The sequence below is a fragment of the Sinocyclocheilus anshuiensis genome, unplaced genomic scaffold, assembly GCF_001515605.1.
Source record: "Sinocyclocheilus anshuiensis isolate Anshui unplaced genomic scaffold, SAMN03320099.WGS_v1.1 scaffold278, whole genome shotgun sequence".
NCBI classification, from domain to species: Eukaryota; Metazoa; Chordata; class Actinopteri; order Cypriniformes; family Cyprinidae; genus Sinocyclocheilus; species Sinocyclocheilus anshuiensis.
Window position 1 is genome coordinate 2,696,489 of NW_015546072.1, and position 27,821 is coordinate 2,724,309.

The window sequence follows — 27,821 nt, forward strand, 5'->3', positions numbered from 1 at the left end:
ATCTGTTTTCTTTTTATTTCTTATATAATTAAAAAAAAAAACTTCCTACGTGTATTGCGTTAGGCTAACTGAGACTTGTCATAGCACTTGCATATTGCTATCCTGTAGTCTCAATTCATTCATTCATTGAAATTAATGTTAGATTTGCCAGTATTTATAAATCTAAAACCCATATTGAGTCATATTTTTGTGGAGTGGAAGACTGCACAAAATCAGAAGAAAACCGCAAGAAAACACTTCATGTTGCCATTGATTCATACTGACATTTCTATAAATGTTCACTATGCACATTCATGCAATTCAAATGCCGCTATAATAAGCTTCTAAAGTCTAGTAATGGACATCTTCATGACGCTGAACTCATTGTAGTGTAGAGAAATAAGCATATTTACAGCATCACTACTGGCCATATAGGGAAGCAGTAAACTAAGACCGCCCTACATGGGCACGGTGGCAATGAAAGCTTATGTGGTCAAGTACAAACCTTTCCTTACAAGCTTTCTAACTGATCCTCTAAGTACAAAGCGCCTCTGCTCTTTTCATGTTACGATCAGTAAATGGAGGGTTTGCTGCTGTGTGGTGTAAAGTGGCCAGTCTATTGAAGAGAGTAAAGAGGTCTGTAGTACACAAAGGCTGGCTGTGATGATAATAGTGATAATGAAACACAACCAAATTAGGAACATGCAGTGAGAAAGAGAGAGAGAGGGGAGGTGCTGCTTTGCTGTGTGAGAGTTGTGATTTGCACTCGTTCTTTGAAGACACGCTCACACTAGTAAATGAGGCACAGCACAAGTATTTATATTTTGAAATATCTGAACAATTTCGGCTACTTTATGACTGCTATCTGTTTATCTAATGAAAGGCAGTTATGTTGAATCCTGCATTAGTATGAGGCCTTTGGACTGTTTGTTTTGCAGTGCATGAACGCATTTGGTCAGATGAGGAATGATGCTATGGACCATTATCTTAATTTGAAAGGCACAGATGAAGAGGGCTAGCATGTCTCGTCCTGTATGGAGCTCAGTTCAGATGTCCTGTTCACTCTGGCTCCTCCTTCTGTGCTCTTCTATCAGTTTTTATCCTGCTGTGTCTGAATTAGGTGAGTGTAACCTGTGTATTTTGGCTGCAAGTGTGTTTATGTTGTTTTGTTGTATTTTATTCTGCTGAACAGGCCCATAAAAATGCATGTGTGCCATGCAAATGTTTTATACGCTTGCATAATTGTACAAAAGGCTTGCCAAAAAATTATGCTGCTCCATGTGTAGCCTAGCAACGGCGGACTTCAAACTAGCCCTGCTTCCTCAAAGTGATGCCCATTTCAAATGAGATTTAATGTGGTGAAAGGTACACTGAATAGATGGAATAGCTGGCTGTTACTTTGCAAACAGTATGCAAATACTAATGCAATATATAATTATTTATGCTACAGATGATGCATTGTGTTTTCAGTACTATATTCTAAAACCTACAGAAGACACCTGACACCACATTCAAATTTGGGATTAAAAATATAATTTAAACAAAGTTTTACCATTTTGATTTAACAAAAACAAACAAACAAAGTGATGTAAAGTGAATAAGACATGCACACTTCTCTTTTTACTCAAATTGCTAGGTTGATAATATAATTTCTATTAAATTATACTTAAAAAAACAATAATAATAAAAATAGAAAAAAATCACGAAATATGTGGAAAATGTGGTATTTTATGCAAAATGAACATAGTCACTTGATAATGTATTACACTGTTTATTTATGTATTTATTGTTCTTTGTCACAAAATCTAAAATACTTAGCTTCTAAAATAACTCTTTATACCCAAGTCAAAAATATTTAGTTTGCTTATAATATTTATTTATTTACTTACTTCATCATTTTATATTCATTTTATTTCCGTGCTCACTTTTCTCGTTTGCTCAGTGTTTTCAGTGTTACCTGAAGATGGCGTTGGGATTTTAAATAGCTCTCTGATGCTGCACTGCACAGTGTTTGACTCTGGCTTGAAGGCTCCTCTATCAGTGAAATGGGAGAGAGACGCTGGAGGTCTGGACAGCAGGATTCATCAGTTGGCCAATGGCTCACTTTTCTTTCCCCACTTAAAAGAGGAAGATTTTGGAAACTATTCCTGCAGTGCAAAGAGAGGCAACAAACAGATTCAGACCACTGTCATGGTCAGCAAAGCATGTATGTATATAGCATGAGTAATTATATTAATGAATGAAATTATGATGAGAGATGATGTTAAAGGGATAGTTCACCCCAAAATGAAAAGTCTGTCATCATTTACCCACCCTTATGTCATTTCAAACATGTATGACTTTTTATTCACACTGTATATATATATATAAGAAAACTCTTTTTATATATATATTTATAATTTTTCTCTCTTAAATGGTTACACATAGAAACTGCAAGGCAGGATAAGTCTATGTCAGGTGTTTACAACAAACTGTCATTGATTGTAATGTGTTTGTTTGTAGGCCTGGAGGATGTGTTCTTTCACCCTCAGTCCATGAGAACTGAAGAGGGCCGTGATGTTTTCCTTCAGTGTGTCTCGGGTGATAGTTCTCCTCCTACTCAGATTTCATGGTTAAAAAATGGCAGAGTTCTCACCAAAGGAAACCAGATTCAGGTACAGAACTACAAAACACTTTCACATGTAGTAGTACACACACTGTTAACCCATAAATAATGGCTATAATAAAATAAAACACAATAAACTATATTCTAAAGCTGGATTTAATTTTACTGCTTTTAAAAGTTAATAACCCTACAGGCTAATTTATACTTACATGGGCAAACAGGCGTTGTCTAGTTTGCCTAAAGTTATGGTAAAATAATATATATTGTTTGGTGATATTTTTCCTGTTAAAGGAATAATAGATGAGTTTCTTTCTTCATAGGAACAGATTTGGAGAAATTTAGCATTACATCACTTGCTCACCAGCGGATCCTCTGGAGTGAATGGGCGCCGTCAAAATGAGAGTCCAAACTGATAAAAACATCACAATAATCCACAAGTAATCCATACGACTCCAGTCCATCAATTAATGTCTTATGAAGTGAAAAGCTTTGTATTTGTAATAAACAAATACATCAAGATATTTTTATCTTCAAAGTGTGTTTCCCCTAAAATACCCCTTTTTTATAGAGTCCTCTAATTCTTTCTCTAATGAAAAAGTTTGTCTGCATTAGGAACTGTCTGAAACAAACTGAATAAATATGTTGTTAGATATTGGTGTGAGAAGACAACAGAGGATTAACTTTTTCACTGGAGGAAGCATTATTATGGCCTTGGTTTTGGCCAGAAGCAGTGGTTTAAAGACAAAATGCCTTTTTGTTTCTTACAAACAGCTTTTCACTTCATAAGATGTTGAGTGTAACTCACAATGGTGAGCAAGTGATGTTATGCTAAATTTCTCCAAATCTGCTTAGATGAAGAAACAAACTCATCTACATGTTGGATAATCTCTATAAGTCTTGACAAATGAGAATTCGGCTAGCCAAAGAGCATTGTTGATTGGTCAAAACTGTTTGTGGGTGTGGTTTGGGCATGATGTATTTTTTTTTATTTGCAGTCACACATGCCAAATGAGCAGTGTTGGGAAGGTTACTTTGGAAATGTAATAGGTTACAGATTACAAGTTACCCTACTTAAAATGTAATAAGTAGTGTAACTTTTCCTCAAGTCGGGATTCGAACACAGGACATCCGAAGTACAATGGCGCTATATGTCAGCGCACTGGCCACAAGGCTTTTTTTTTTTTATGAATATTTGTGAATTGTGTTTGCTCTTCCACAGAAGAGAGGGGCGGGGTGAGCAAAGCTCATTAGCATGTAAAGAGATATGCTTAAAATCGTAACAAGAAATAGTTTAATAGCTATGATACTGTTTTTGAAATCAAATCTTTGCATAGCTATGACAGGAAACACTGGAATCTAACTTTACTGCCCTTACTATGTGTACACATACATAGCTATGCAGCAAGCTTAACACTCCCCCAACAAAGACTTGAGACAACAACTGAATCCAAGTGCAATTTAATGAAAGCGGTGTAAAACTGCAAAAAACAACAATAGAAGCATAGATGAGCATAAGCAACTTCTAATACATCCATTTTCAATTGTAAATAGCACAGCATACATAGCAATAGTGTAAACAACATTACAGGGCACACATCTTACATTTCCTTCAGTATGCAAATGATCATACAAGTTTTAAAATACATCATTATTGAAAGATTCTTAACAATAAATACCTAAATTAGGTGAATCCAACAAGCTGAAGAGTACTAGTCTTACATATACACACACACACACACACACACATACACTCATCTAACATCTCCAAATACAACAACACAACCTACAACAAACACCAAAAAGAACATTCATTTAAAAACACTTACAGACAGTGCCTTTTCCCAGAATAAATGAAGTGTGGATGGAGATTGGTATCGTCTGTGTGCCCTCTCAAACACCTCACAACATAATGGCTGAACAGCACATGCTCTGCTTAAATATAGACATGTCACCACTAGGGGTCGCTAAACTGCGAAACTAGAGCTGAAAACAGCATAATCCCCAACTAGCATATTTAAGATGTCAAACCTTACAGGCAAAATAAATATTTAATGTCCATTCTACAAACTAAGCACAGAGTCCTTTACCATCTTTAGTCACGAGGAGAATAATTTCAGAGATTGGTCTCAGGAATAATTTAGAGCCACCTTCTCTGACAATTTTAACTTCTACCTTTCTTACTTACCCATCATCACTAGGAAAAGTTTTGTTAATTAGGCCAATAGGCCAGTCGTGTCTTTTGGCTTGAATGTCCTTTAGCAAGACAACATCTCCCTCTTGTACATTTGTTTTCTCCTCTGTCCACTTTCGTCTTTTCTGGAGACCACAGATATACCCACTTCTCCATCTTTTCCAGAATTCGTTGGCCAAATGCTGGACTTGACGCCACTGCCGTCTATAGAGATAACTATCGTCAAACTGCCCTGGAGGTACAATATGTGCTCCAATCTTTTGCGTAAGGAGCATAGCAGGAGTAAGAATAAGAGGCTGTTCTGGATCAGATGACACAGCATTTAATGGTCTTGAGTTTACCATTGCAGTAACTTCTGCCATAAATGTTGTTAAAACTTCATGTGTAAGTTTGGCAGATCCGAGTTTGAGAAACATTGCATCGAGAATACGACGAGATACTCCAATCATTCTCTCCCAACTACCTCCCATGTGTGAGGAATGTGGCGGATTGAACAACCAAGTACAACCTTGCTCTGAGAGGTAGTTTTCCAAAGGTTTGTTGGCATGCTTAGAACCAACCTGTAGTTCTTTACTGGCCCCTATAAAGTTTGTCCCACAATCAGACCTCAGTTGTTTCACAGGTCCTCTGATTGCAAAGAATCACCTAAGGCCATTGATAAAGCAAGATGCATCCAGTGATTCAACAATCTCAATGTGAATGGCTCGTGTACTCATACACGTAAAAATGACTGCCCAGCGCTTGCTATTATTCTGTCCTCCTCGTGTTCTTCTTGTAGTGACAGACCATGGATCAAACACATCTAGACCTACATAAGTGAATGGAGGATCGGTGCTCAAGCGATCACCAGGTAGGTCTGCCATTCTCTGTTCTTCCAACCTACCCCGTAACTTACGACATGTTACACAGCTGTGTATTAGACTACTGATACATCTCTTGCCACCTACAATCCAGAATCCAGCTGCCCTAACAGCTCCTTCAGTGAAATGGCGGCCTTGGTGGCAAACTCTTTCGTGGTAGTGTCTGATGAGTAGAGTAACGTAGTGTCTACCTGGAATTATAATTGGATGCGCTTCATTTGATGGAAGTTGTGCTTTTGACAACCGTCCTCCAACTCTAAATAGACCTTGAAAGTCAATAAAGGGACAGAGTTTGACAAGGGCGCTTTGTTTCTGAATAGGTTTTCCCTTTTTGATGCACAGCATTTCCTCTGAATAGATCTCGGTTTGAACAGCAAGAAGAATTTTAGTCTTTGCATCATCCAATTGGACTGCATTCAAAGGTTCCTTGCACATATGCCAGCCGTGGCAGGAATCCTGTTTAACTACTTTTGAGAAGGAATGAGCTATATGTGAGAGTCATGCTACAGCTCTAGAAGCAGATGTCCAGCTTGAAAACCTTTCAAACCGTGCACTTCCAAGGTGTGGAGAAAGGTTTGTTAAACATGCCATTACCTCAGGTCGCAATTCTGCATCCAATTCAGAATGAATGAGTTCAAAGGCTTCTACACCTGGTTGGCAGATCTGCATATGCAAAAGAAATGTTGAGCCAGTCAGCCATGCATAGGTGGTAAGCTGGTTTGCTGAAACAGTTTTAGTTCCACAGTCAGCTGGATTAAGATCAGTCTGAACATAGTGCCACTGATGTTTCTGAGATGAACGTCTAATTCGTTGCACTCTGTTATTGACATACACAAAGAAACGTCTTGATTCATTGAATATATAACCTAGAACCACCTTGCTATCAGTGAAGAATTTCATGTTCTTCAGTTCTAGGTCCAGCTCTTCAGAAATTACTTCTGCTATTTCTACTGCGAGAACAGCAGTGCAGAGTTCAAGTCTGGGAATGGTAAGATCAGGTTTAGGAGCCAGTTTTGTTTTACCATAGATGAACCCAATCTCAGTCTGTCCTTGAGAATTTGTAACCTTTAAATAGGCAACAGCGGCAATAGCTAGAGTCGATGCATCACAGAATATACAAACTTCTCTTTCCTGAGCTTGTGAATGAGGAATTGTTGTGTATATTCTTGGAATCTTCACCTCTTTCAGATCTTGTAGAGAAATACACCATTTCCGCCATTCCTGGAACTTGTGTGCATCCCAATCGCAGAAATCACTGGTCAGATCTCTCAGAATTTTTCGACCTTGAACACTCACAGGAGCAGCAAACCCAAGCGGGTCAAACAGGCTATTAATAGCAGATAACACACCACATTGGGTATATGGTTTCTCAGCATCAGCCACTTGAAAAGTGAGTGTATCTGTAACAAGATCCCATTTGAGGCCTAGACTCCGTTGCACAAAGGAAAGGTCTTGACCAACTTCAAGGTCCTGTAAGCCCATGGCAAGATCAACAGCAGGGAAGGTTTTCATAACCTCTAGTTTATTAGATGCGATTTTATGCAATTTAAGATTGGATTGGGCCAACGTCTCTTGAGCTGCTTTCAGCACACTGATAGCTTCCTCTACTATGGGGAATGATTTGAGGCCATCGTCTACATAAAAGTGTCTTTCTACGAATTTCCTCACTTCTGTTCCAAACTCACTTTCCCCCTCCATAGCTGTCCTCTTCAGACCATAAATGGCCACAGCGGGTGAGGGGCAGTTACCAAATACATTAACTCTCATGCGATACTCCATGACCTCACTGTCAAGTTGGTGGTTACGGAACCACAAAAAACGGAGGTAGTCACGATGATCCTCTTTCACAAGGAAACTATGAAACATCTGCTTGATGTCTGTCATCACTGCAACTGGCTCAGTTCTGAAGCGCATGAGGACCCCAAGCAAGCTATTATTGAGGTCTGGACCTCGAAGGAGAACATCATTCAATGACACGCCATTGAACCGTGCGCTTGAATCAAACACAATTCTAATTTGACCAGGTTTTTGAGGGTGATAAAACTCCAAAACTTGGCAAGTACCAACATTCCTTATCTCTGTCAATAGGAGGTGCTACTTCAGCATGATTGTTTTCAAACATCTTTTCCATGAAATCTATGAAAATATCCTTCATCTCTGTTTTCTTTTTCAGAGTACGACTGAGAGACATGAGTCGACTCAAAGCATGATGTCTGTTGTTGGGTAAGCGTTGTCTTGGTGTGCGAAATGGTAAAGGAGCTACCCAACTGTTTGCATCATCTTTACAGAATTCCTGGTTCATGATCTGTAAAAAGAGTTCATCCTCAAATGAAGCTGCAAGCTTTTAATCCTTCTCCGTCTGACTGAAAATCAATTTGCCCACATCTGTGCATGTTGGCCTAACAGGAGACTTGTTTTGCTCACCTGACAGTCGTACTTTCATGTAGATGTTGTTCTCACATGGCGTCAGGTAACTGGGACGTCTGTTCCAGAGAAGGTTGGTTTTATAAGAACAAACAGCGGGTTTATGGGCACCATTAAGACAGACATGGCCAATGATAACCCATCCGAAATCCAAGCGTTGAGCAAAGGGTTCATTGTGATGACCATTGCACTGATCTCGTACCTTATGCACACGAATGATGTCTCTGCCAAGCAACAAGAGAATCTTGGCATCATGGTCAAGAGGCGGAATCTTGTCAGCTACAGCTTTAAGATGAGTATAGTTGCGTGCAGCTTCTTAAGTTGGTATTTCGTCCCTGTTGTTAGGAACCAAATCACATTCCATGAGAGTTGGTAATGATAGGCAGACTTCTTCATCTACTGACTCTACAATGAAACCACTTGCTCTCCTTCCAGCAGCATCCGTCGTTCCAGAGCATGTTTTAAGTGTATATGGACAAGCATCACCTTGGATTTTGAAAATATCAAAAAAGGTTGATCTAGCGAGTGACACGTTACTCTGGTCATCTAGTAGCACATACATTCTAACTTTCTTTTCGGGTTGTCCCTTTGGATAGACATTTACTAGACAAATTTTAGAACAAGATTTACCTTTGAGTCCTCCTCCACACACTTCAGTACACATTGAGGTAGTCGCAGCTGATGCACGTGCACTTTGCTCCCCACCATGATCATATGCTAGTTTAGAAGAGTTCACTATAATCCAAGGTGCTGGTCCTGCATGTAAAGCTGAGATGTGTTGATCACTATTGCATTCCTCACAAAGCACTACAACTTTACAGTCCTTTGCTTGATGTGCTGTTGAAGCACAACATCTAAAGCATATAAATTGCTGTGACAAAATACGCTTTCGCTCTACAAGGGGTTTTCCTCTGAAAGCTCTGCACTTTTTTAGCGAATGGGGTTTTTTGTGAAGAGGACATTGTTTATCTGGATCCTCTTTTAAGTGCTCAAAAAAGAGAGGGTTTTCCACCTGCGTTCTGTTGACTGAGAAAGAGGCCTTAGGTTTCCATGATTTAACTGGATGTTGCTTCTCAACGCTGAATGGAACAGTGCCAGTACTTGAGAGAAAAAAAACTAGGGTCATTTCTCATCTCTGCTTGTTGACCCACAAATTCAACAAAAAAAAGAAAAAGGATATGGAACAGAATGATCCCTTTTATAATGAGAGCCTTTACTCATCCACTGTTCTTGAATACTATAAGGCAATTTCTCTAAAATTGGGTTTATTCCTCTTGCTGTGTCAAGGAAGTTGAGCCCTGGTAGATAACCTTCTTTCTTTGCTGCTAGAATTTCAAGAAGTAAGTCACTGAGCTCTTGCAGCTTCTTGCCGTCTTTAATTGAAAATTTGGGGAAATTGTGAAGTCTGGAGAACAGGAAAGCTTCAATAACTTCAGGAGAACCATAACTTCTGCCAGACCACATCCAGGCCCTCAGCTGGATTATTAACATAAACTGCTCTGATGCGTTTTACATGTTGCAGTGACTCCCCACCAAGCCACTTGATGATGAGATCTAACTCTTCACTAGGTTTGAGACTCAACCCCTCTACTGCATTGTTGAAACTGGATTTCCATGACAGATAACTGGCAGGTTGATCATCAAACACTTTAAGCCCTGCAGTAATAAGATCTCTACGAGATAAATAAGCAGCCAGTTCCGAAACATCTGTGGAATTAACTTTTGCTATGATGGGAGTCTGAACTGTAACTGGGGTCTGACTGAAAGAATCTATATGACACTGTGAGCGACAGTTGGAACCGTCTACATCTGCAGGTTGAGGAAATTTATCTACAGAACAAGAAAAATGTTTCCGAACATATTCTCCTGTTCGTTCAATGGACTGGTGGATTGATGAAACATGACTTCCTCTCCTGTCAGATTCACCCATTTCTGATTTAACAAATGCCTCAAACACTTCAGCTTCTGCTGAGGCAGCAAAAACACTTACAGACAGTGCCTTTTCCCAGAATAAATGAAGTGTGGATGGAGATTGGTATCATCTGTGTGCCCTCTCAAACACCTCACAACATAATGGCTGAACAGCACATGCGCTGCTTAAATATAGACATGTCACCACTAGGGGTCGCTAAACTGCGAAATGAGTGTAGTGTAGTTCAATCATTTTTATTTACTAAATACTATATATTACCACTAGGGACAGTATGGAGGAGGGAGTCAAAGGAAGACTTCTGGCACTTTGCACATGGCTAACATCACTAAAGCAGACCAAGGAGTCTACATCTGTATCACCCACAATCCTCTGCTGAACATAAGCAAAGGAAGTCAAGCAGCAACTCTGACAGTGCATGGTAAGACAGAGAGATATACAACTCTGATATATTTGACATATTCTGACTTTCTTATTACTCAGTTACTGATATATTAATTCAGGGGTCTTTATGTCTGTTGCACAGGTTCCAATGTAGACGTAAAGATTATTGAAGGCCCCCAAAATCTTACTGTACCTGTTGAAATGGAAGCTGCACTGCACTGCTTTGTTGAAGGCTTCCCCATTCCCACAGTGCAGTGGTTTAAGGATGGACATCCATTACCCAATTCTTCTAGATGGGATCTGCAGAAGGATGGACAACTGCTGATTTTTCAGTGAGGTTTTTCTATGACAAATCATGAATAAACAAGTGTGAAATTGCAACAACAAAATATATGTATTTTGATATATATCACATCAATTTGAATATTTACAAAATCAAATACTTATAATAAAAGACATTGTGAAACAAGTGTGAAAATCGTGTTCTTAGGAGAGTATTGTCAGAGGATGAGGGCCTGTATTCCTGTGAAGCTCACAATGAGAGGCAGAAAATGATATCGGAGCCAGCCTACCTCCTGCCTGCAGGTACTTCTTTTTCAGAGTAGCCCACTTTCATTCCAAGTGGCAGCTGTTCACACCTGTCCTCTATTTAGCATATCCTTTCATCCCTTCTCACACAGTTATGGATTGGATCTTTGTTCTTGAACCTGCCAACCTAACAGTGAGGAAGGGTGAATCTGCGACTCTTTCCTGTAGGCCTCCTCACAGCAGACCCCAAGCACAAGTGTCCTGGTTTAAGAACAACAGACTCCTCCAGACAGGACCGTATTATACTTTTGATCCTACCGGAGACCTGGTCTTCCACAGGTGTGTTGTGTGGATTTGTTTGTTTTCTGCAGTTCATTCTTATCTAATCCAGTTTTTGCTAAACTGTGATGTTTATGTATATTTGTGTATAATACTGCAATTGAATGTTGTAAAATTAGAAAACCATCAAAATGTAAAATATATATTTTAATTGTGAATCTCTGTGTTTCAGTGTACAAGAGACAGACAGTGGATTGTATTTCTGCAGAGCATCTAATTCCCATCTCAAAAGGGCTCTCACATCGAAAAAAATATTCCTGGATGTTCTTGGTAAGGAATTATTAGGCTTTCTTTGAAAGTAACCCCTAATAGATCCCTATTTAAATATTAACCATTATGAGAATGGTTTAGTCTGAATTATGAAATTGTTATGAAATCATGTAAACCAGGTCTACTGAAACCCTATGATCAGGATTCTTAATCAAATTTGTTTAATTTAATTAGCCATTTCTATCACACCTGTAGTTCTATCATAAACCAATAGGGGTTCACTAACCCATGACTTAAGAAATCGATTGGCTGATCATTTGTGACTTTGTATTCTTCATTATGTTTGCTCAGCTCTCGTAATTACTTTCTATGGTCCATCTGGCCTTATTATTTCAGAACCTCCATCCGTGACTATCTGGCCGATGATGGTAACGTCTCCTGTAGGAGCTGAAGTGGCGATTCACTGCCAGGTGTTAGGACACCCTGCCCCTTTCATCAAGTGGTCAAAGCAGGGCCGGTCTGTCCAAACTGGAGGCAAAATTATCATGAGGTATGTTGTGCATGGAGAGTTTATTAACTATGATTGTAGTTACTGTTTACCAGTGGTGCTTGCAAATTCATTTTGTTCCCAGGTTAAGAAACACAACACTCTACATTTCATCAGTGAGAACGTATGATGAAGGACATTACACATGCGCAGGGTCCAACACCCTGGGTCACGATCAGAAAACCATGACTCTCCGGGTTGCTGGTAAATCTCCCTTTGTGAAAATAGCATACTAGCAAAAAGTACCATGGTACTAACATGTTTTTTGAACATGTACCATGGAATTATTTTTATTTATTTATAGAGGATGTATAAATACATTATTGTAATCATGGTTGCTTTTAGAAGTGATCTAACTTGAAAATAGACCATTAACTAATTCACATTTTATTTGGCAATGCAAAGTTGCAATCTATCAAAATTGTGCTGTCATAAACATTATACAATTAATGGGTAATAGTATAAATTATTATATTCATGGGCTAGTTGATGACCTTAATTGTGCCACACACAGACATCAACATTCATGCAAAACATAACAACTGTAACAATCAAATTAATCTGAAAATAAGACATTAAAACAAGTTAAGTTTTGTTGTGCTATAATTCTGACAACAAGCACTGGCAATAAAACTGAAAATATGCTGCAATGCACAGTACTTGTAGCTGGGAATATACTAAGTATATAATATATATAATAAGTTTTTGCTAAAGATTTTTGGTAAGACTAGTTTTGAATTATGTAGCTCTACATTGTTGTGTAATAGCAATTTAATCAGCTTAAGTTAGTGGAACATATAAAAGTGACTAAAATAAATTTTCTTTTGTTTTAATAACTTTTAATTGCCAGTATAACTCAGAAAGGTCAGGTTAACATAACTTATTTTTTTTCAGTTAGGCATGATGTTTATTTGCTTGATTTTTAAGGCAAATGGTTTTCTCACTTTTTTAGGTAAAGTCAACTCATTTTCTATTTTAGATCTAATTGTATATTTCTTCTTGTTTTCAGTGAAACCTGTCATTGTTTCCTTCGTTGCATCACTCACTGTCTCAGAGGGATCACCTGTTAGTCTCCCTTGTCGAGCTATTGGAGATTTTCCTGTCAAATACACTTGGATTAGAACTGCGTCGATACAAAATTCACCAGAACAGTCTGGTTCAAACTCTCCGGTCTCACTCCCACAACAGATACACATTGATGGTTTGTTACATATTGGACAGATTGTAGTTTTATCATATGAAGCAGGTTTTCCCTTGTAGGCCATACTTTAAGTTTTTTTCTTTTTCAATAAAAAAATTATTTTACAGATAATGGGACATTAGTCATCCCCAACATCCACTGGTCTGATGCAGGGGAATATCACTGCACTGCGGAAAACAGAGTCGGTCAGGATGTGAGAAGTCTCATCATAACTGTAACTGGTGAGCAAAATGCATGAGAACTAAGATTGTTTTAGTTCTCATAGCTCCAGTAAATATAAATCAGTTTCATGTTTGCACATCTCGGTCTTATCTAACCAGCCAAATGCTCTAACTTAAAGCTGATTCAGATGTCCCACCTGATAAGGAACTGAGTAAAACGATTATGCCTACTGTGAGTAATGCAATATGCAGAGATAGTCATGCTGGACCCATCTGTGACATTAGCTTCATAACACATGACTGACTCTGTGATTGTTTTGTGAGTACTTTGGCATTTTCATCAACATTCTCCACCATTTTGACCATTTTTAATTGTTTAGGCTAGTTGAATAATACCTTGCAACACCTGCATCTGGTAACAATCATGGATCTGACATTGTGTGTGTTTTTCCAACTTTGCAGGTTCCAGAGATTGAGCAAGAGCTATTTACTAATTCCTTTCTTTATGGTTCAAAGCTTCTGAGTAATACAGAGACAAATGAATCCCTTCAGCAAACAACTAAAGATTACACAAAGATATCTTGTAAGTCCATCCTTCTTCAATCCACAAATAACGTACCTTAGAGAATTTTCTTCTTCTGCAAAACTAAAAAATAATGTTCTTATTCTTTTTTGGTACAGTGCTAAATGCTTTTGTGGAGGACTCACCAACATACTTGAATCTTGAATCTACCCAAGACACTATAGAGTTAATTTCACTTAAGCCAAGTTACATTAGCATAGGAAGTAATGAAAAAATTAAACATCCCATTCAAACACAAAAACCAACCCCTGTGCCTCTCAAACCTACACCATTTCCCCCACTCAAAGAGACTTTTATACAGGATTCGCATGAACATATGCAACCAACAGAGCAGGCCACAAAACCTCCAGTAATGAATCCAAACACAAACAGCCCTTCGTCAGCAGACTTATATTCCCATAAAATTCAGAGCTTTTCCCTGAAAAGTGCCCAGTCCATTAGCGGACAAACTCAGACTACAGGCTTAACTTTAATGGATGTAGAGAATTTCACTGCCTCGGCTCCTGTGCAAAAGCATCAAAATCAGAGTCAAATCATCAAGCAGTCTGGAGGTACCAAGTCATCGGTGACGAATGACACAGACCTTGTTGAGTCACTCAAGAAAAACACCTCACAGGCCCCTATGAGGACCACTGACAATAAAAACAGGTTGGTGATCAAATTAACATCTTTGTTAATGAGCTTCTCAGTTCTTTTGCCATTTACAGCAGAGAGAAAATCTCATATTTGCTAATGTACATGTGTAACACAAGATGGAAGACTATTATTTTTATACCGTTTTCTTTTTGGTTTAAATCAATGATGAGCATGCATCAGTATATTTGTGACAGCTTGCAACATGACTTGACAACTTTGTTTCAGCAGTGCCTGAGTACTCTCACGGGACATATTCTCATGGGAAAGTGTGGCATGAGAAATTTTGATTTAGTTCCTTTTGATCTAGGAATTGCTGAAGCATGCTGAAATTGTTTGGTTTCAGGTTGGTTCCTTCAGGCAATGTATTGTGTAACAGTTAACAATTAGTAGAAAATGACAGGCTGTTAACAAAACACATTATTGCACTGGAAGTGTAAATGTAAGACCATCTGAAATTATATACATTGATTTTTATGATTTAATTATGGCATTGCTGTGAGGCTTAGTAGGGATTTATGATGTTTCAGTGTCCTGAAATAATTCCTTCTCAATGAACTATAATGGCTTGTTTGAGTTGTGATTTTCATATAACATGCCTTTTTTCCTCAGAGAAAAGGAGAAATCCCAAACTTGGTTGCCTGTGATTGAGAAGCATGACATTCCCATTGTGGTTGGAGTTGGTGTTTCGTTGGCATTCATCTTCATTGCCATGGCCTTTTACTCTCTGGTTCAGAAAAATGATCCTGCAGCTGTACCTACAGGGAGGACAGGTGAGATATAATATATATTCTAAAAATAAACATCGATACTCATTTTACTCACAGACTGTGATGAGTTCATAAATAAGATGTTCACAGAAAAATAATAAAACTTTTTTTTTTTCTCATAGTTCCGAGGGGAATAGGTGGGCCTTGCAGGAATGGTGAACGTCTTGCAATGGAAAGGACATACGATAACAAGTTAGTCTTGTTGAGAGCATGTTGAGAGCAATGGTATAATGCCCCTGTCAGCATTGCATTAATTGAATAGTAGTTTTGTAACTGTCTTAATGCTGGCACATTTCAGGGCATTTGAAGATGATCATTTGGTGGCTGTCATTGAGCAAAGCCCCAACACATCGGAGACAAGAGCGCTCCCAACAGAAGGCAGCCCATCCACCTTGATGATGGAACCACCATCCGATGACTTGCAAGAGGGTGTCCAGTCCACTCAGGACATCCCAGTTGTTGTGGAGACTCACCCAGAGCCTAGAGAAGAAGACCAGGTCAGAACTTTTATGGTGCTTTTCACCTCTTTAACAAATTTTATTCCAAACCCATGAAGGAGAATATCGTGATACCTGATACTAAATGTCTCTTATGTTCACCAAGGCTGCAAGGCTTGATCAAAAATACAGTACAAAAAGTAACAAAAGTATACAACTGGTTTCTATTTAAATAGGCCTATATCATTTAAAATGTCACATATTCCTTTGATGGCAAAACTGAATTTACAGCAGCCATTGCTCCAGTCTTCAGAAACCATTCTAGTAGGCATTTCTTATTATCAGTTGTGCTGCTTAATATTTTTGCGGAAACCATGATTCACGGAAGGGCACAAGTTAATGCACATATTAATATTCTGTCATCATTTACTTACCCTCATTTCTTTTAATACCTGTATAACTTTCTTTAAGCTGTATGGTAAAAAAATAGTTATTTTAAGCAGAATAACTATACAATGAAATTGAATAGTGGCTGTCAAGCTACATTTTCAAGTTCAGTTTTTAATGAACAAAGCTATCATATGACATAAATGCATGAGTCATATGAATATTGGTGATACTGACTGAGACTGTAGGTCGGATGAAACCCACCTCTGGGAATACTGTCCTCTGGATAGTATTCCATCATGGCTGTTTAAAAAGGTCTTTGATATTATTGGCCCGAGCATTCAGTCCATTATTAATGGTAGTCTCCATTCTGGTATGATGCCGTTGTCACTAAAACATGCTGTAGTGCAACCTCTTCTTAAAAAGCCAAATTTGTATCGTTCTGTTCTGTCCAATTTTAGATCAATTTCAAAAATGCCGTTTTTATCCAAGGTTTTAGAGAAAATTGTTCTTAGCCAATTGCAGAGTTTTTTGGACCAAAATGCTGTGTTTGAGATTTTTCAGTCCGGCTTTAAAGCTTACCACAGTACAGAGTCTGCATTGTTAAAAGTAGCTACTTAATGATATTTTACTATTAAGTGATTCTGGTCATTCTGTGGTCCTTATGGTTTTAGATCTCACTGCAGCTTTCGATACGATTGATCACGGGATCCTTGTTTCACACCTTGAGTAAGTAGTGGGTATTCATGGTGCTGCTCTTTATTGGTTTAGATCATTCTTATCGAATAGAAGTTTCTCCATCAATTCAGGTCATGCATTTTCATCTTCTGCCCCGTTAATTTGTGGTGTCCCACAAGGATCCATTCTTGCCCCTGTTTTATTTCCTTTACATATTTTACTTTTAGGGACAATTTTTCGAAAATATGGGATTTCATATCATTTTTATGCAGATGATATGCAAATTTATTTGCCTTTGAGGAAAAATCATGTAAATGCTCTGGACTCCCTTGTGAACTGTTTGAAGGAGATTAAAGCCTGGATGTCTGCGAACTTCTTATGTTTTAATGAAGGACATGAAGGACATTTAATGTTTCATGAAAGACATGAACTGTCAAATTTAGGTGAGTTGACCCCTTTTTGTAAACCTGTGGTCAAAAATCTAGGGGTACTATTTGAAACCCTCAAATTTGATAAACAGATAAATTCAGTCGTTAAATCTGTTTTTTTTTTTCATTTCTGATTAGTGGCAAAGGTTTATTAAGGTCTGATTAGTGGCATTTACAGTTTTTATAAACCATCTCTTTCTTTTAAAGATTGTGAGAAGGTGATCCATGCCTTTTTGTTTGCGAGGCTTGATTATTGCAATTCTTTGTATGTGGGTGTCTGCCAAATGCTTCTAAACCGTTTACAATTACTACAGAATGCTGCCGCTAGGCTATTGTCGTTAAATCTGCCGCTAGGATTTTGGTGTTTGCCAAATGGCTCTAAACCGTTTGCAATTACTACAGAATGCTGCCGCTAGGCAGTACTCCGGGGACTTGCAAGTGGGATCATATCTCTCCTATTCTGTCCTCTCTGGGCTGGTTGCCAGTCCAGTACAGGGTTGACTTTAAGCTCCTAGTATCTGTATATAATTCTTTGAATGGGTTAGCTCCCTCTTACCTGTCAGAGCTCTTACAGGTGCACAAGCCTGTTAGGTCTTTAAGGTCTTCTGACCAGTCTATTTGAATTGTTCAGAGGACGAGGTACAAGCGAAGGGGTGATAGGGCCTTTGCAGTGGCGGCTCTAAAAAGATGGAACAGTCTTCCTTCTCACATTAGAGTTGCTCCTACTGTAAGTATTTTTAAAAGATGTCTGAAGGCTCATTTTTTATGTTTAGCTTTGGACACTGCAGTGTGTTGAGGCACTGGTTTTCGTTTGTACTGTTTTCGGTGTTTTATTTGTGTTTTGATGTTGTTTTCTTTTTGAGGAATTATCTTCATTATTCAGCACTTTGGTCAACGCTCTGGTGTTTTAATAGTGCTTTATAAATAAACTAAACTGAAACTGAATGCAGCATGATCATTCTTCAAAGTTTCTCCTTTTCTGTTAAATTAATAGATTCATTTTGAAATCACTAGTTTTATTTCTACACATACAGCTTTGTCTTTGCAGTCTTTGGGACTCCAGACATACAAAAAAACATACAGTCTGTGGGTTAATTCACAGCTATAAAGAAAGAAGCAACAGTTACTTGTTTTCTTTTTTTTTAACAGTTTTCTTTTTTTTCCCATTCTGAATTAGTTGGAGACTATATTTGAGGAGGGGAAGGTCACTCCCTCACCACATTCTGACATTCAGCTTCAGTGCATGGAGGACTGGAGGAGCAGAGAGTTTGAACCAGGTCAGGACGCCCCCTCACCTCCTCCAGCCAATCCAGCACCTGCCCAGGAGGAGGGCCTGCGCACTTCTCTTACCCTCCAGACCAGCGATCCCTCCTCAACTCCCGTGCGCCACAGCATCAATATCTCCCACAGTTTCTCTCCCCTCCTGCTGTCCCATTGCGTGTCCCTGGGCATGACCTCTGTGGCTGTGGATGTGCACTTCTACCCTTCGGCCCCTTCAGCAGCCGGCCATCCTCCATGCCCTGCCTTTGGACCCCCAGGCCAACAGGTGAACACCAGGCTGGAGCATGAACTGAATGCACCCTCTGCTAGCCACAGTAAATAACAAGAGTGTGAGACAAATGTTGAAGTCACGAGAAAGCTCTTTTTTGAATTGCTCACCTCATAAGGCAAAAGGCAGTTAGGTTAAAGATGGTGCTTATGCTTTTTTTTTTAAATGATTGTCAAATTTCCCATGATGAATGGCTGCGTCTGAATTCCCATACTTTCACAGTATGTACTGAATTTGATTGAAATGACTTTGCATACTACATCCGCCATACTGGAATATGTTTCTGGTAATATGGGATGGCAAATACATTATTGGTGGTAAATTACTAACAATTACTAACAATAAAAAAAGAAGAAAAAAAACTATTAAAAAAAAAATAATAATAATATAAAAAATATAATCATATTTGATGTCACACATTAACTTCTGGGAATGTCCTTTTACTGTCTTCAACCATAAATTATATGGCAGTTCATGCTTTCAAAACCTATAAAGTTTACATTAATTTACAGTAAAATTCTATGTAATGTTTTTATCGTGTATGGTACATCTTAACAGTTAACCCATTAACAGGTTTTTACCGTAGCACTTTTACGAATATTTTTACAGTGTGGCATTAAGAAAGGGCGATATAATTACAAATTGTTTAAATATTTTTCATTTTTTTGACAAAATTTGATAATCTCAATATTTATGAATTAGCTTTGAAAAGTGTTATTATTATATTATTATTTTCAAATAAGAGGAAATATAGTAACAGCAATATAGTATTTACCTTCATATATTTTTACTAAGACATTTTAATATGTGAAAAATATCATGCATTCATTTGCATGTACTAATACCAGCCACGAAAACTTACAAAGAGCCCCAGCCTGAGCTTTCGTGAGGTTTATAAACGTTGTCTTTCCTCTAATGCCAAGGACTTTATAATACTGTAAGTATTTAAGAGGAATTAAATGTATACATTAATGTATTTATGAAAATTAGATAGTATTCAGTATTTTTTTAAACAGTTCAAATAAGAAATGACTTCTACAAACCTAGCCACAGCATTATACAAAATATTGTTGAAAAAGGTCTCTACAGTATTGGAGAGAAAATGCAAAGGTTTAATAGAACTTAAAGTTGTAAAAAGGTTTTATTTGTGCAACAACTCGACTGTTACTTCTGATTGTGCCAAAGGTTAAACCACCTTACCATTAGCTATTTCTGTGACTTGTATTGTTAAACATTAATCTTAAGATATTGGGGGTATTGTACTTCATGGGCAACCAACTGTTGTATCTTGCTTTTACTTAGAAGTAAAAGTTACCAATTAATAAAACTAAGTCTCTTGTTGACTTTTTTGAAGTCATGTTTTAAAAAGCCGAGACATAAGTATCCTACCATTTACATAATTTTATTCAGAACAGGTCATGGCATGATAGATTAATTTCTTCATGTGAATTGTTATTGTCTTTATTAACGGCCACAAACTGATGGTTTTGTTAATATTGCTGGAAATGGTAAAGAGCCATTTAAACATTTGTTGTAAAATTTGCAGTTTTATTTTTATTTTTTAACCTCTTTTGTAAATGATCAGACATACAGGTAATGTCACGGACGGTACTGCTGCTGTGTAGGCAGTGTTGGGAAGGTTACTTTGGAAATGTAATAGGTTACAGATTACAAGTTACCTTACTTAAAATGTAATAAGTAGTGTAACTTTTCAATTACTTTATTAAAGTAATGTAACTGATTACATTTAATTACTTTTTGATTACTTTTCTAAATTTCTAATGTTTTAAACTGTTAATCATTTTCAAACATAAACCAGGCAGGGTTAACCTTACAGTAGTACTCAACAGTCAACACTGATTCCTGTCAGACTTTCGAAATCCTTCATCACTTGAATTAAGATTATATTTTAATTTTAAAGGAGACATTGGATGCAACATTCACTTTTACATGGTGTTTGCATAATTGTATCTTAGCGGTGTGTACACCACCCTACAATGATAAAAATACATTCACTCTTTTTTTTAATTCCCCAAAAACCTAAACAGTCTCAATTATCCAGCCATTTTGATTTTCTGAGCAGTATGATGTCATATTTGCTCAGGCCCCGCCCACAACCACTGAAGTACTGTCTAGTATTAGCATAGTTTCGCCTTCAGCCAGTTGTACGAAGTCCATCATTCTCGCCGCGCTCGAACAGCTGTAGCAACAATGTCTTGTAAGCAATGCAGGTGTTTTGTAGTTTTGTGATGTAGAAGAGTGTTAATTTTCTCCTGACATCAGAGCCACTGAGGACGCAGTGCATTAGTTTTGCTTTTGATGGTACTGCACCACCGAATACACCTAAATTAATTTATGTCTGCGCAAATAATTTTACTCCAGACTGCTTTCTGAATGAGGGACAATTCAAGGCATGTTTTGTTAAAAAGTAAAAACTATATGCGATCAAATTTCTAATTTGAGGCTGTATTACGTCGATTCTGGCACCCAACATCACAACAAGATGATATTTGAAACTCCTTATGTAGCCCAAACCTGTGCTGGTTTGAATGGGCCGCCTCCAGTTTCCTCTTTGTTTTGCTGCCTCCAGCTAGCGCTGTGACGTCGGCTGACCCTAGACGAGTTGTTTTTCCTTATTAGAATTGTGAGATATAATCTCGGAATTGCGAGAATAAAGTCATAATTTTGAAATATAAAATCAAATTTACCTTTTTTTATTCTTTTATTCCATGGCTCCATAGACTGCCACTTGAAAACCGTCATTTTCTGCCTCCAGATAGGCTCCGCCCACAAAAACCGTCATCCCTGTTTCGGATCTGTAAGACTATCGCACTCTCTAACGTCAATTTCGTTGAATAACAGTGCTTATCGCTGGGTGACAAGCTCTTGTAATATGCGTAGAACATTTTGAAAATGACATCTAATCAATATAATTTATAATCTTTTTAAACCTAACTATTTTGTACCGTATCCGTGAAATTCTCTAGCTGTAACGGCTATCTCCCGGGTTTTCTGCAACCATGATGCGCGCGCATCCTGAATGTTTACAAACCGATAATTGGTCTATTAGCATAGTTTCACCCTCAGCTAGTTCTACGAAGTCTTTGAACAGCTGTAGGGACAATGTCTTGTAAGCAATGCAGGTGTTTTGTAGTTTTGTGATGTAGAAGAACATAAGAGTGTTAATTTTCTGCTGACATCAGAGCCACTGAGGACGCAGTGCATAAGTTTTGTTTTTGATGGTAATGCACCACCGAATACACGTAAATTCATGTATGTCTGCGCAAATAATTTTACTCCAGACTGCTTTCCGAATGAGGGACAATTCAAGGCATATTTTGTTGAAAAGTTAAAACTCAAGGATAGATCAGCACCCATTGTTTGTGATCCAGCTGCACTTCAGCAAGAAGTAAGTCTCGCACTTTATATTTTTGTATGATGATCATTTGCAAATCGCCTTTGCTCTTCCATGGAAGAGAGGGGCGGGGTGAGCAGAGCTCATTAACATTTAAAGGGACATGCCCCAAAACGAGCCGCTGTGAACAGAGCAGTGTAAAAAGGGTGTTGTTTTACATGACCACTGAGGAATTTTCATGAAAACCCTAAATAATTATACCAATTTGTGGAAGATGGGCATCCAATGTCCCCTTTGAAGCCCAGCCACCACAAAATCAGACTTCAAGATCATTCTGAGGTTAAATACATATTTAAAATCATAACAAGAAAAATGTTATTAGCTATGATACTGTTTTTGAAATCAAATCTTTGCATAGCTATGACAAGAAACACTGTCTGGAATCTAACAATGCCTTGGAAAAAAACAGTAAATCTTAAAAAAATGAAGCATAGCTATACATAAACCCATAAATGAAACAAAAGAGTTATGGAATAAGCATGTTCTAAACTTCTGAAACATTGGTGTTTCATATTTTAGAGCAGTCACAGCAATTCATGAAAGAAATAAATGAAATCTGTATGTGGGAGTGTGTGTGAACAAATCAGATGTAACCCCCTTTGTGATTCTCAACATTTTCATAAGTAACGTTATTTGTACTGTAATTTAATTACACATTTTTTCTCAGCAACTGTAACTGATTACATTTATTTTGTAATTAAATTACATAATTCCGTTACATGTAACTAGTTACTTCCCAACACTGTGTGTAGGAGCGTGGAGCAAAGGAGCGAGGAGACGTAGGAGAATTTTACTAACTTTAATAATCAAAAGGAAACAGGAAAACACACGTAGCAAAGGTTGACATGAACAATTCCAGACCAGGGAGAGCAGAACGGGCTCGAACTCAAATAGGGCAGATAACGAGGGGCAGACAGGTGAGGAGGATAACTAATAACAAGGAACAGGTGACTACTAATAATGGGAACAAGAACCAAACCAAATAAGGACAAACAGGAACATACAAGTGACAGGTACATTTCTTTTTGACATATACTGCAGGAAAATCTCAGTAATGGTGCTACAAATGACTATATTTTGCTTGGAAAATATACAGGAATATTATGAGGTTACATTAATTCATGTCAAAGATAATAAATGAATACAACAGTGAACACTATAAACAAGAAAAAAACACTGGCCATCACAGATCCACAGTTCAAGGCAACTTACTTATTTCAAGTTGAACAGTGCATTGGAATTTACTTAACAGAACAGACTATGAGGCAGCAAATACAATTCATTTTTTCAGCATAAACATAAAGTGGACGGAATACTTTTTTTTTTTCTTTTTCTTTGACTATGAATTAAAGCTAAATGTTTATTTGGCCTGTGATGGACAGGTCATCTGTCCACTCAATGGGATAGACTACAACGACTCTACATAGGACAAGCGGTTTGAAAAATGGATGGTTGTTTGGCAATATGAGTGCCAGTAAACAAATGTTTCTATAAGACTGAATCAACCTGATGATTTAAGTTTACACCATTTTTAAGGCTTAGATCAAGTAGGCTAAGTAACAAATAAGGCAACAAATGCCCATATTCACTGTCTAAAGTGAATTGTCTTCTGAATATTAGTTCTTCAGTATGGAGCAAGAAATCACCAACCTTTTAGTCAATTCTCTTACTTATCCTTTGTTAAGCTCCACCCCCTTTAGTTATGAGATTACCATAAACGGCATGATATTCATTCAAATATGCTCTTAAAGCAGGTGGGAATGTATTGTGGGATTGTATTATAAAAGAACAAAAGCTGGCAGATGGCAACAGTTGCTTAAGTAATGTTTTTATGGCAGGGCTTAGCGAAGGGTCAGTTAAATCCATAAAATGCTCATGTATGTTGTAATAAGCATTCTGTCATAATCCAAAAAATGTTAATGATATTATAATACTATGAAAATTAATTCTTCAGTCACCTTGTTACAAATAACAAGTCTAATAATTGTCATTACTAATTCAGTTCTGATTTACACGATAATTCATTGTCATTTGCATCTGTAATTAGAAGTCAAATTTTTGATCAGCGATTTAAAACAGATTCCAGAAGTACATTGTGCTAAAGTTCACCGTGAGATGTCCTCTGGTGTTTATATTCTGGTGGAGGAGTATGGAAAGACACATACGGACACCATTTTGTATTGAGGCAAACCAGTTTCTTCAAAGTAGCAGAGTTTACTATATCAAAACCTATCTTCCCCCCAAATGTACTGGGCTTCCAGTACTCAGGGGAGCAAACAGGATTTCCCATGAGGCCTTTTAGGGAAAATGGGGCCCCCATTTCCACCATGCTTTCACCAAATATCGCACCAGATCGTGTCTTCTCTAGCAAAAGAGCTGGGTAGAACTCCAGAGCATCAATATCACCATACAGTTCCTCTAGTTCTTTAGCCATCTCTTCTTCTCCTGTAAAAACATAAATACATAAATATGTGGCCTGGTGGGCAGTTCATGTGTTGTGTGATAACCACCCACTCACATTGTTTAAACATGAAAAATGGAAATTAGCTTAAAATGTATTTACCCTCAGGCCATCCAAGATAAAGCATATGAGTTTGTTTCTTCATAGGAACAGATTTGGAGAAAATTAGCATTACATTACTTGATCAACAATGGATCCTCCACAGTGAATGGGTGCCGTCAGAATGAGAGTTCAAACAGCTGATAAAACATCACAATAATCCACAAAAAAATCTACTTAACTTCAGTCCATCAATTAATGTCTGAAATTAACAGCGGTGTGTTTGTAAGAAACAAATCCTTCCGTGGGCCGTTTTAACTTTAAACCATCACTTCGGACCAAAATACCACTCCATGCTCCGTACATAATAATACTAGAGAAAAAGTGAATTCCCTGTTGTCCTCCCACATCAAAATCTGCCAACATATTTGTTTAGAACTGTTTTGGACTGTTTTCACTTATAAACAATGCTTGGTGTGTGCATATAACTCTCTGGATTCAGACAAATTACTTTTCACTGGAGAAAGCAGTATTACGGACAGATGACTCATATTTTAGATAGAAGCAACAGTATGAAGTTAAAAACGTATTAATGATGGATTTGTTTATGACAAACACATAGCTTTTCACTTCACAAGATGTTAATTGATGGACTGGAGTCGTGTGAATTACTTATTTATTATTTAAAGGGGTGCCCATTTTCCACAAGTCGATATGATTTTTTATGGTCTTAATAAAAAGTCTATAACATCCTTTGGTTAGAATTTCTCAATGGTAGTGTAAAAAATACCCTTTTTACCCTGTCAAATTCAGCTTTGTTTTCAGCAAGCCGTTTTAGTGCATGTCCCTTTAAATGCTAATGAGCTCTGCTCTCCCCGCCCCTCTCTTCCGTGGGGTGACGAGCCGTTCTCATGAGACTGTTTACTTTAGTTTATTATTACATCCAACAACAGAACACCTCAATCGCTTAGGAGCCATTCTTGTCTACTCCTGCTCCAGCGTCAAAACAATGGCGGACTGATGACAGCTCACTCGGCGGGTCTAAGGTAAGACGCCAGTCCAGTCTGTGCTGAAACGCTACTGTCAATCAAACAATCGTGGGACAGCCTGGGACTGTGTGACGTCACACAGACAGGCATCTGAGAATGGCTTGATATGAGAAAGGGGAAATGATTTAATGAGATATAAAAAAACAACACTGGGTGGATCTTTATCATTATAGGGTGGTTGTGTACACACTGCCAACACACATTTCAGTTCCAACAACTTGTAAAAGTGCATGTCGCATCCGATGACCCCTTTAAAGCTTGACCCTGAATTTTCAGCATGTTCTCATAAATACATGAGAAACAAACTCATCTACTCTATCTTGGATGGCCTGAGGGTAAATACATTGTTGAGCTAATTTTCATTCAAAATGATAAATCTGTTACATTGAGAAAAAAGTGCACAGTGAAGAAAATCATAAGAAGCTCTTTACAGGCATCAGTGATGATGACTTGTCTTCCCTTGTGATTTTAATTAGAAAATGAAGCTTTAAAATTGGTAGAACAATCATACCTGTCAATTCTGAGAATGACGTGTAGGGTTTCAGATTGAATCTCTTGCGATATTCATTGAAGGGCCGAAGTCGAAGCTCCCTTGATTCAATGATGACCCCCTCAGCTACTCTGAGCACCACTGGGTGAATATTATGACCACCTCCAATCTGTCACGACACAAAGAGATTTATGATTAAAAATACAAAAGAAGCCCACTTTAACCTTAATTACAAAAAATAACATTACAGTTGTGAAATTATACTTTGATCTATTAAAAATAAGGCCAACATCAGTTCAGGTTTTACAGAGCTTTTGTTGATATTCTGCAGGCACATATTTGGTGTGATCCTACTCATAAGCCTGATTATGGTATGATGAAAAAGACTTACTGTTTATCTAAAAGAAATCCTCCTGTCATATCAGTTTCTCAGCAACATATCAATCAGATTAAACCTCACACGTTAACTGTAAACACTGCAAATATTTCTGCCTAAACCTGCTCAGTTAATCTCTAGTTTACTTAAAGAGATATTCCACCCAAAAATGAAAATTCTCTCATCATTTCCTCACCCTCTTGCTGTCCCAGATGTGTAAGGCTTTCTTTCTTTTGTGAACACAAACTGAGGTTTTTTATCATTTTTGGGTGGAATATTCCTTTTGGTTCTTGAGAACTCTTCCACGTCCCCCTGCGATAAAACACTCACAGACAAGTTTCAATAGATGAGCGTGGTAAGCTCATCGGAAATGACCCTTGAAATGACAAAAACAGACTAAGGCTTAAGAACCTACAATATACTAACTTCCTTAAGGAAATGTAGCCCAGACACAGCCCAATGGTCATTGCACCTCATTATGAAACAGGGTTTCTTTGTTTCTCTTTTGGAGCAGATGTTTAAGTCATTAAACCCCCACAGCCCTCATGGTGCTATTACCTGTCCCGCGGGTTGGGTTGAGAAGGCCTCAACCAGTTTCTCCACCCCGTAGTGGGTGAGGACAGAGGTGTTGAAAATGAACTGAGGGTAGTGAATGTCTTCTCCATCGATTTGGAAGCTGTCAGGCATGAGTGGGTGCCAGTGGTAAAGTTGATTGAACTCCACAGCAATGCGGTTCTGGTACTGGAACTGTGAGGTGAACAGCAGCGTGGGATCAAAGTTGAGCTTCAGCCGGTAACCACTCAGATGCTGCACATAGTCCTCGATCACAATACGAATGGTCTCACCTTGAGTTAATGGAGTCAAAATTTTACAATAATTGTTTTTTTTAAATTAGTAAATACAAACATTATGTAAAGAGTGTTGCACAGTGGAGAACTGTAAGCACTTTTGTAAAACTATTTTACAAAGATATTCAGGGTTTGAAAAAAATGTAATTGTTTTTGTAATTTAATAATATAATTAAATATAATATAATACAAATACACAATACTATTCATAAAAGAACAAGGCACCAGGGTTAAAGAAAATTCAGGATTTAGGAATGGGCTCTTTTCAGTTCATGAGTTCTACAATAATTTTATGTAATGTCTTTACTAAATATATATA

General features: G+C 37.8%; 2 protein-coding genes across 2 annotated transcripts in view; one reads left to right on the plus strand and one right to left on the minus strand.

Annotated features, from left to right (window-relative positions):
• Positions 1 to 984: 984 nt before the first annotated feature.
• On the plus strand, positions 985 to 19,157 carry LOC107699778 (hemicentin-2). The gene is made up of 17 exons (XM_016501166.1): positions 985 to 1,099; positions 1,922 to 2,185; positions 2,482 to 2,633; positions 10,257 to 10,410; positions 10,516 to 10,705; positions 10,864 to 10,958; positions 11,847 to 12,000; positions 12,083 to 12,201; positions 13,007 to 13,198; positions 13,306 to 13,419; positions 13,539 to 13,591; positions 13,822 to 13,942; positions 14,041 to 14,590; positions 15,188 to 15,348; positions 15,468 to 15,537; positions 15,644 to 15,842; positions 18,453 to 19,157. Exons 1-17 carry the CDS (start codon positions 985 to 987, stop codon positions 18,876 to 18,878), a joined length of 3,129 nt encoding a protein of 1,042 aa, XP_016356652.1. The 3' UTR covers positions 18,879 to 19,157.
• Positions 19,158 to 23,099: 3,942 nt separating this feature from the next.
• Positions 23,100 to 27,821, minus strand: part of LOC107699776 (prostaglandin G/H synthase 1-like) — a 21,625-nt gene continuing 16,903 nt past the window's right edge. The window contains exons 9-11 of the mRNA XM_016501163.1: positions 27,213 to 27,499; positions 26,300 to 26,447; positions 23,100 to 24,684 (exon numbers count right to left, since the gene is read on the minus strand). Coding sequence (XP_016356649.1) covers positions 24,338 to 24,684; positions 26,300 to 26,447; positions 27,213 to 27,499 — 782 coding nt within the window. The 3' untranslated portion in view covers positions 23,100 to 24,337. The remainder of the gene's footprint in view (positions 24,685 to 26,299; positions 26,448 to 27,212; positions 27,500 to 27,821) is intronic.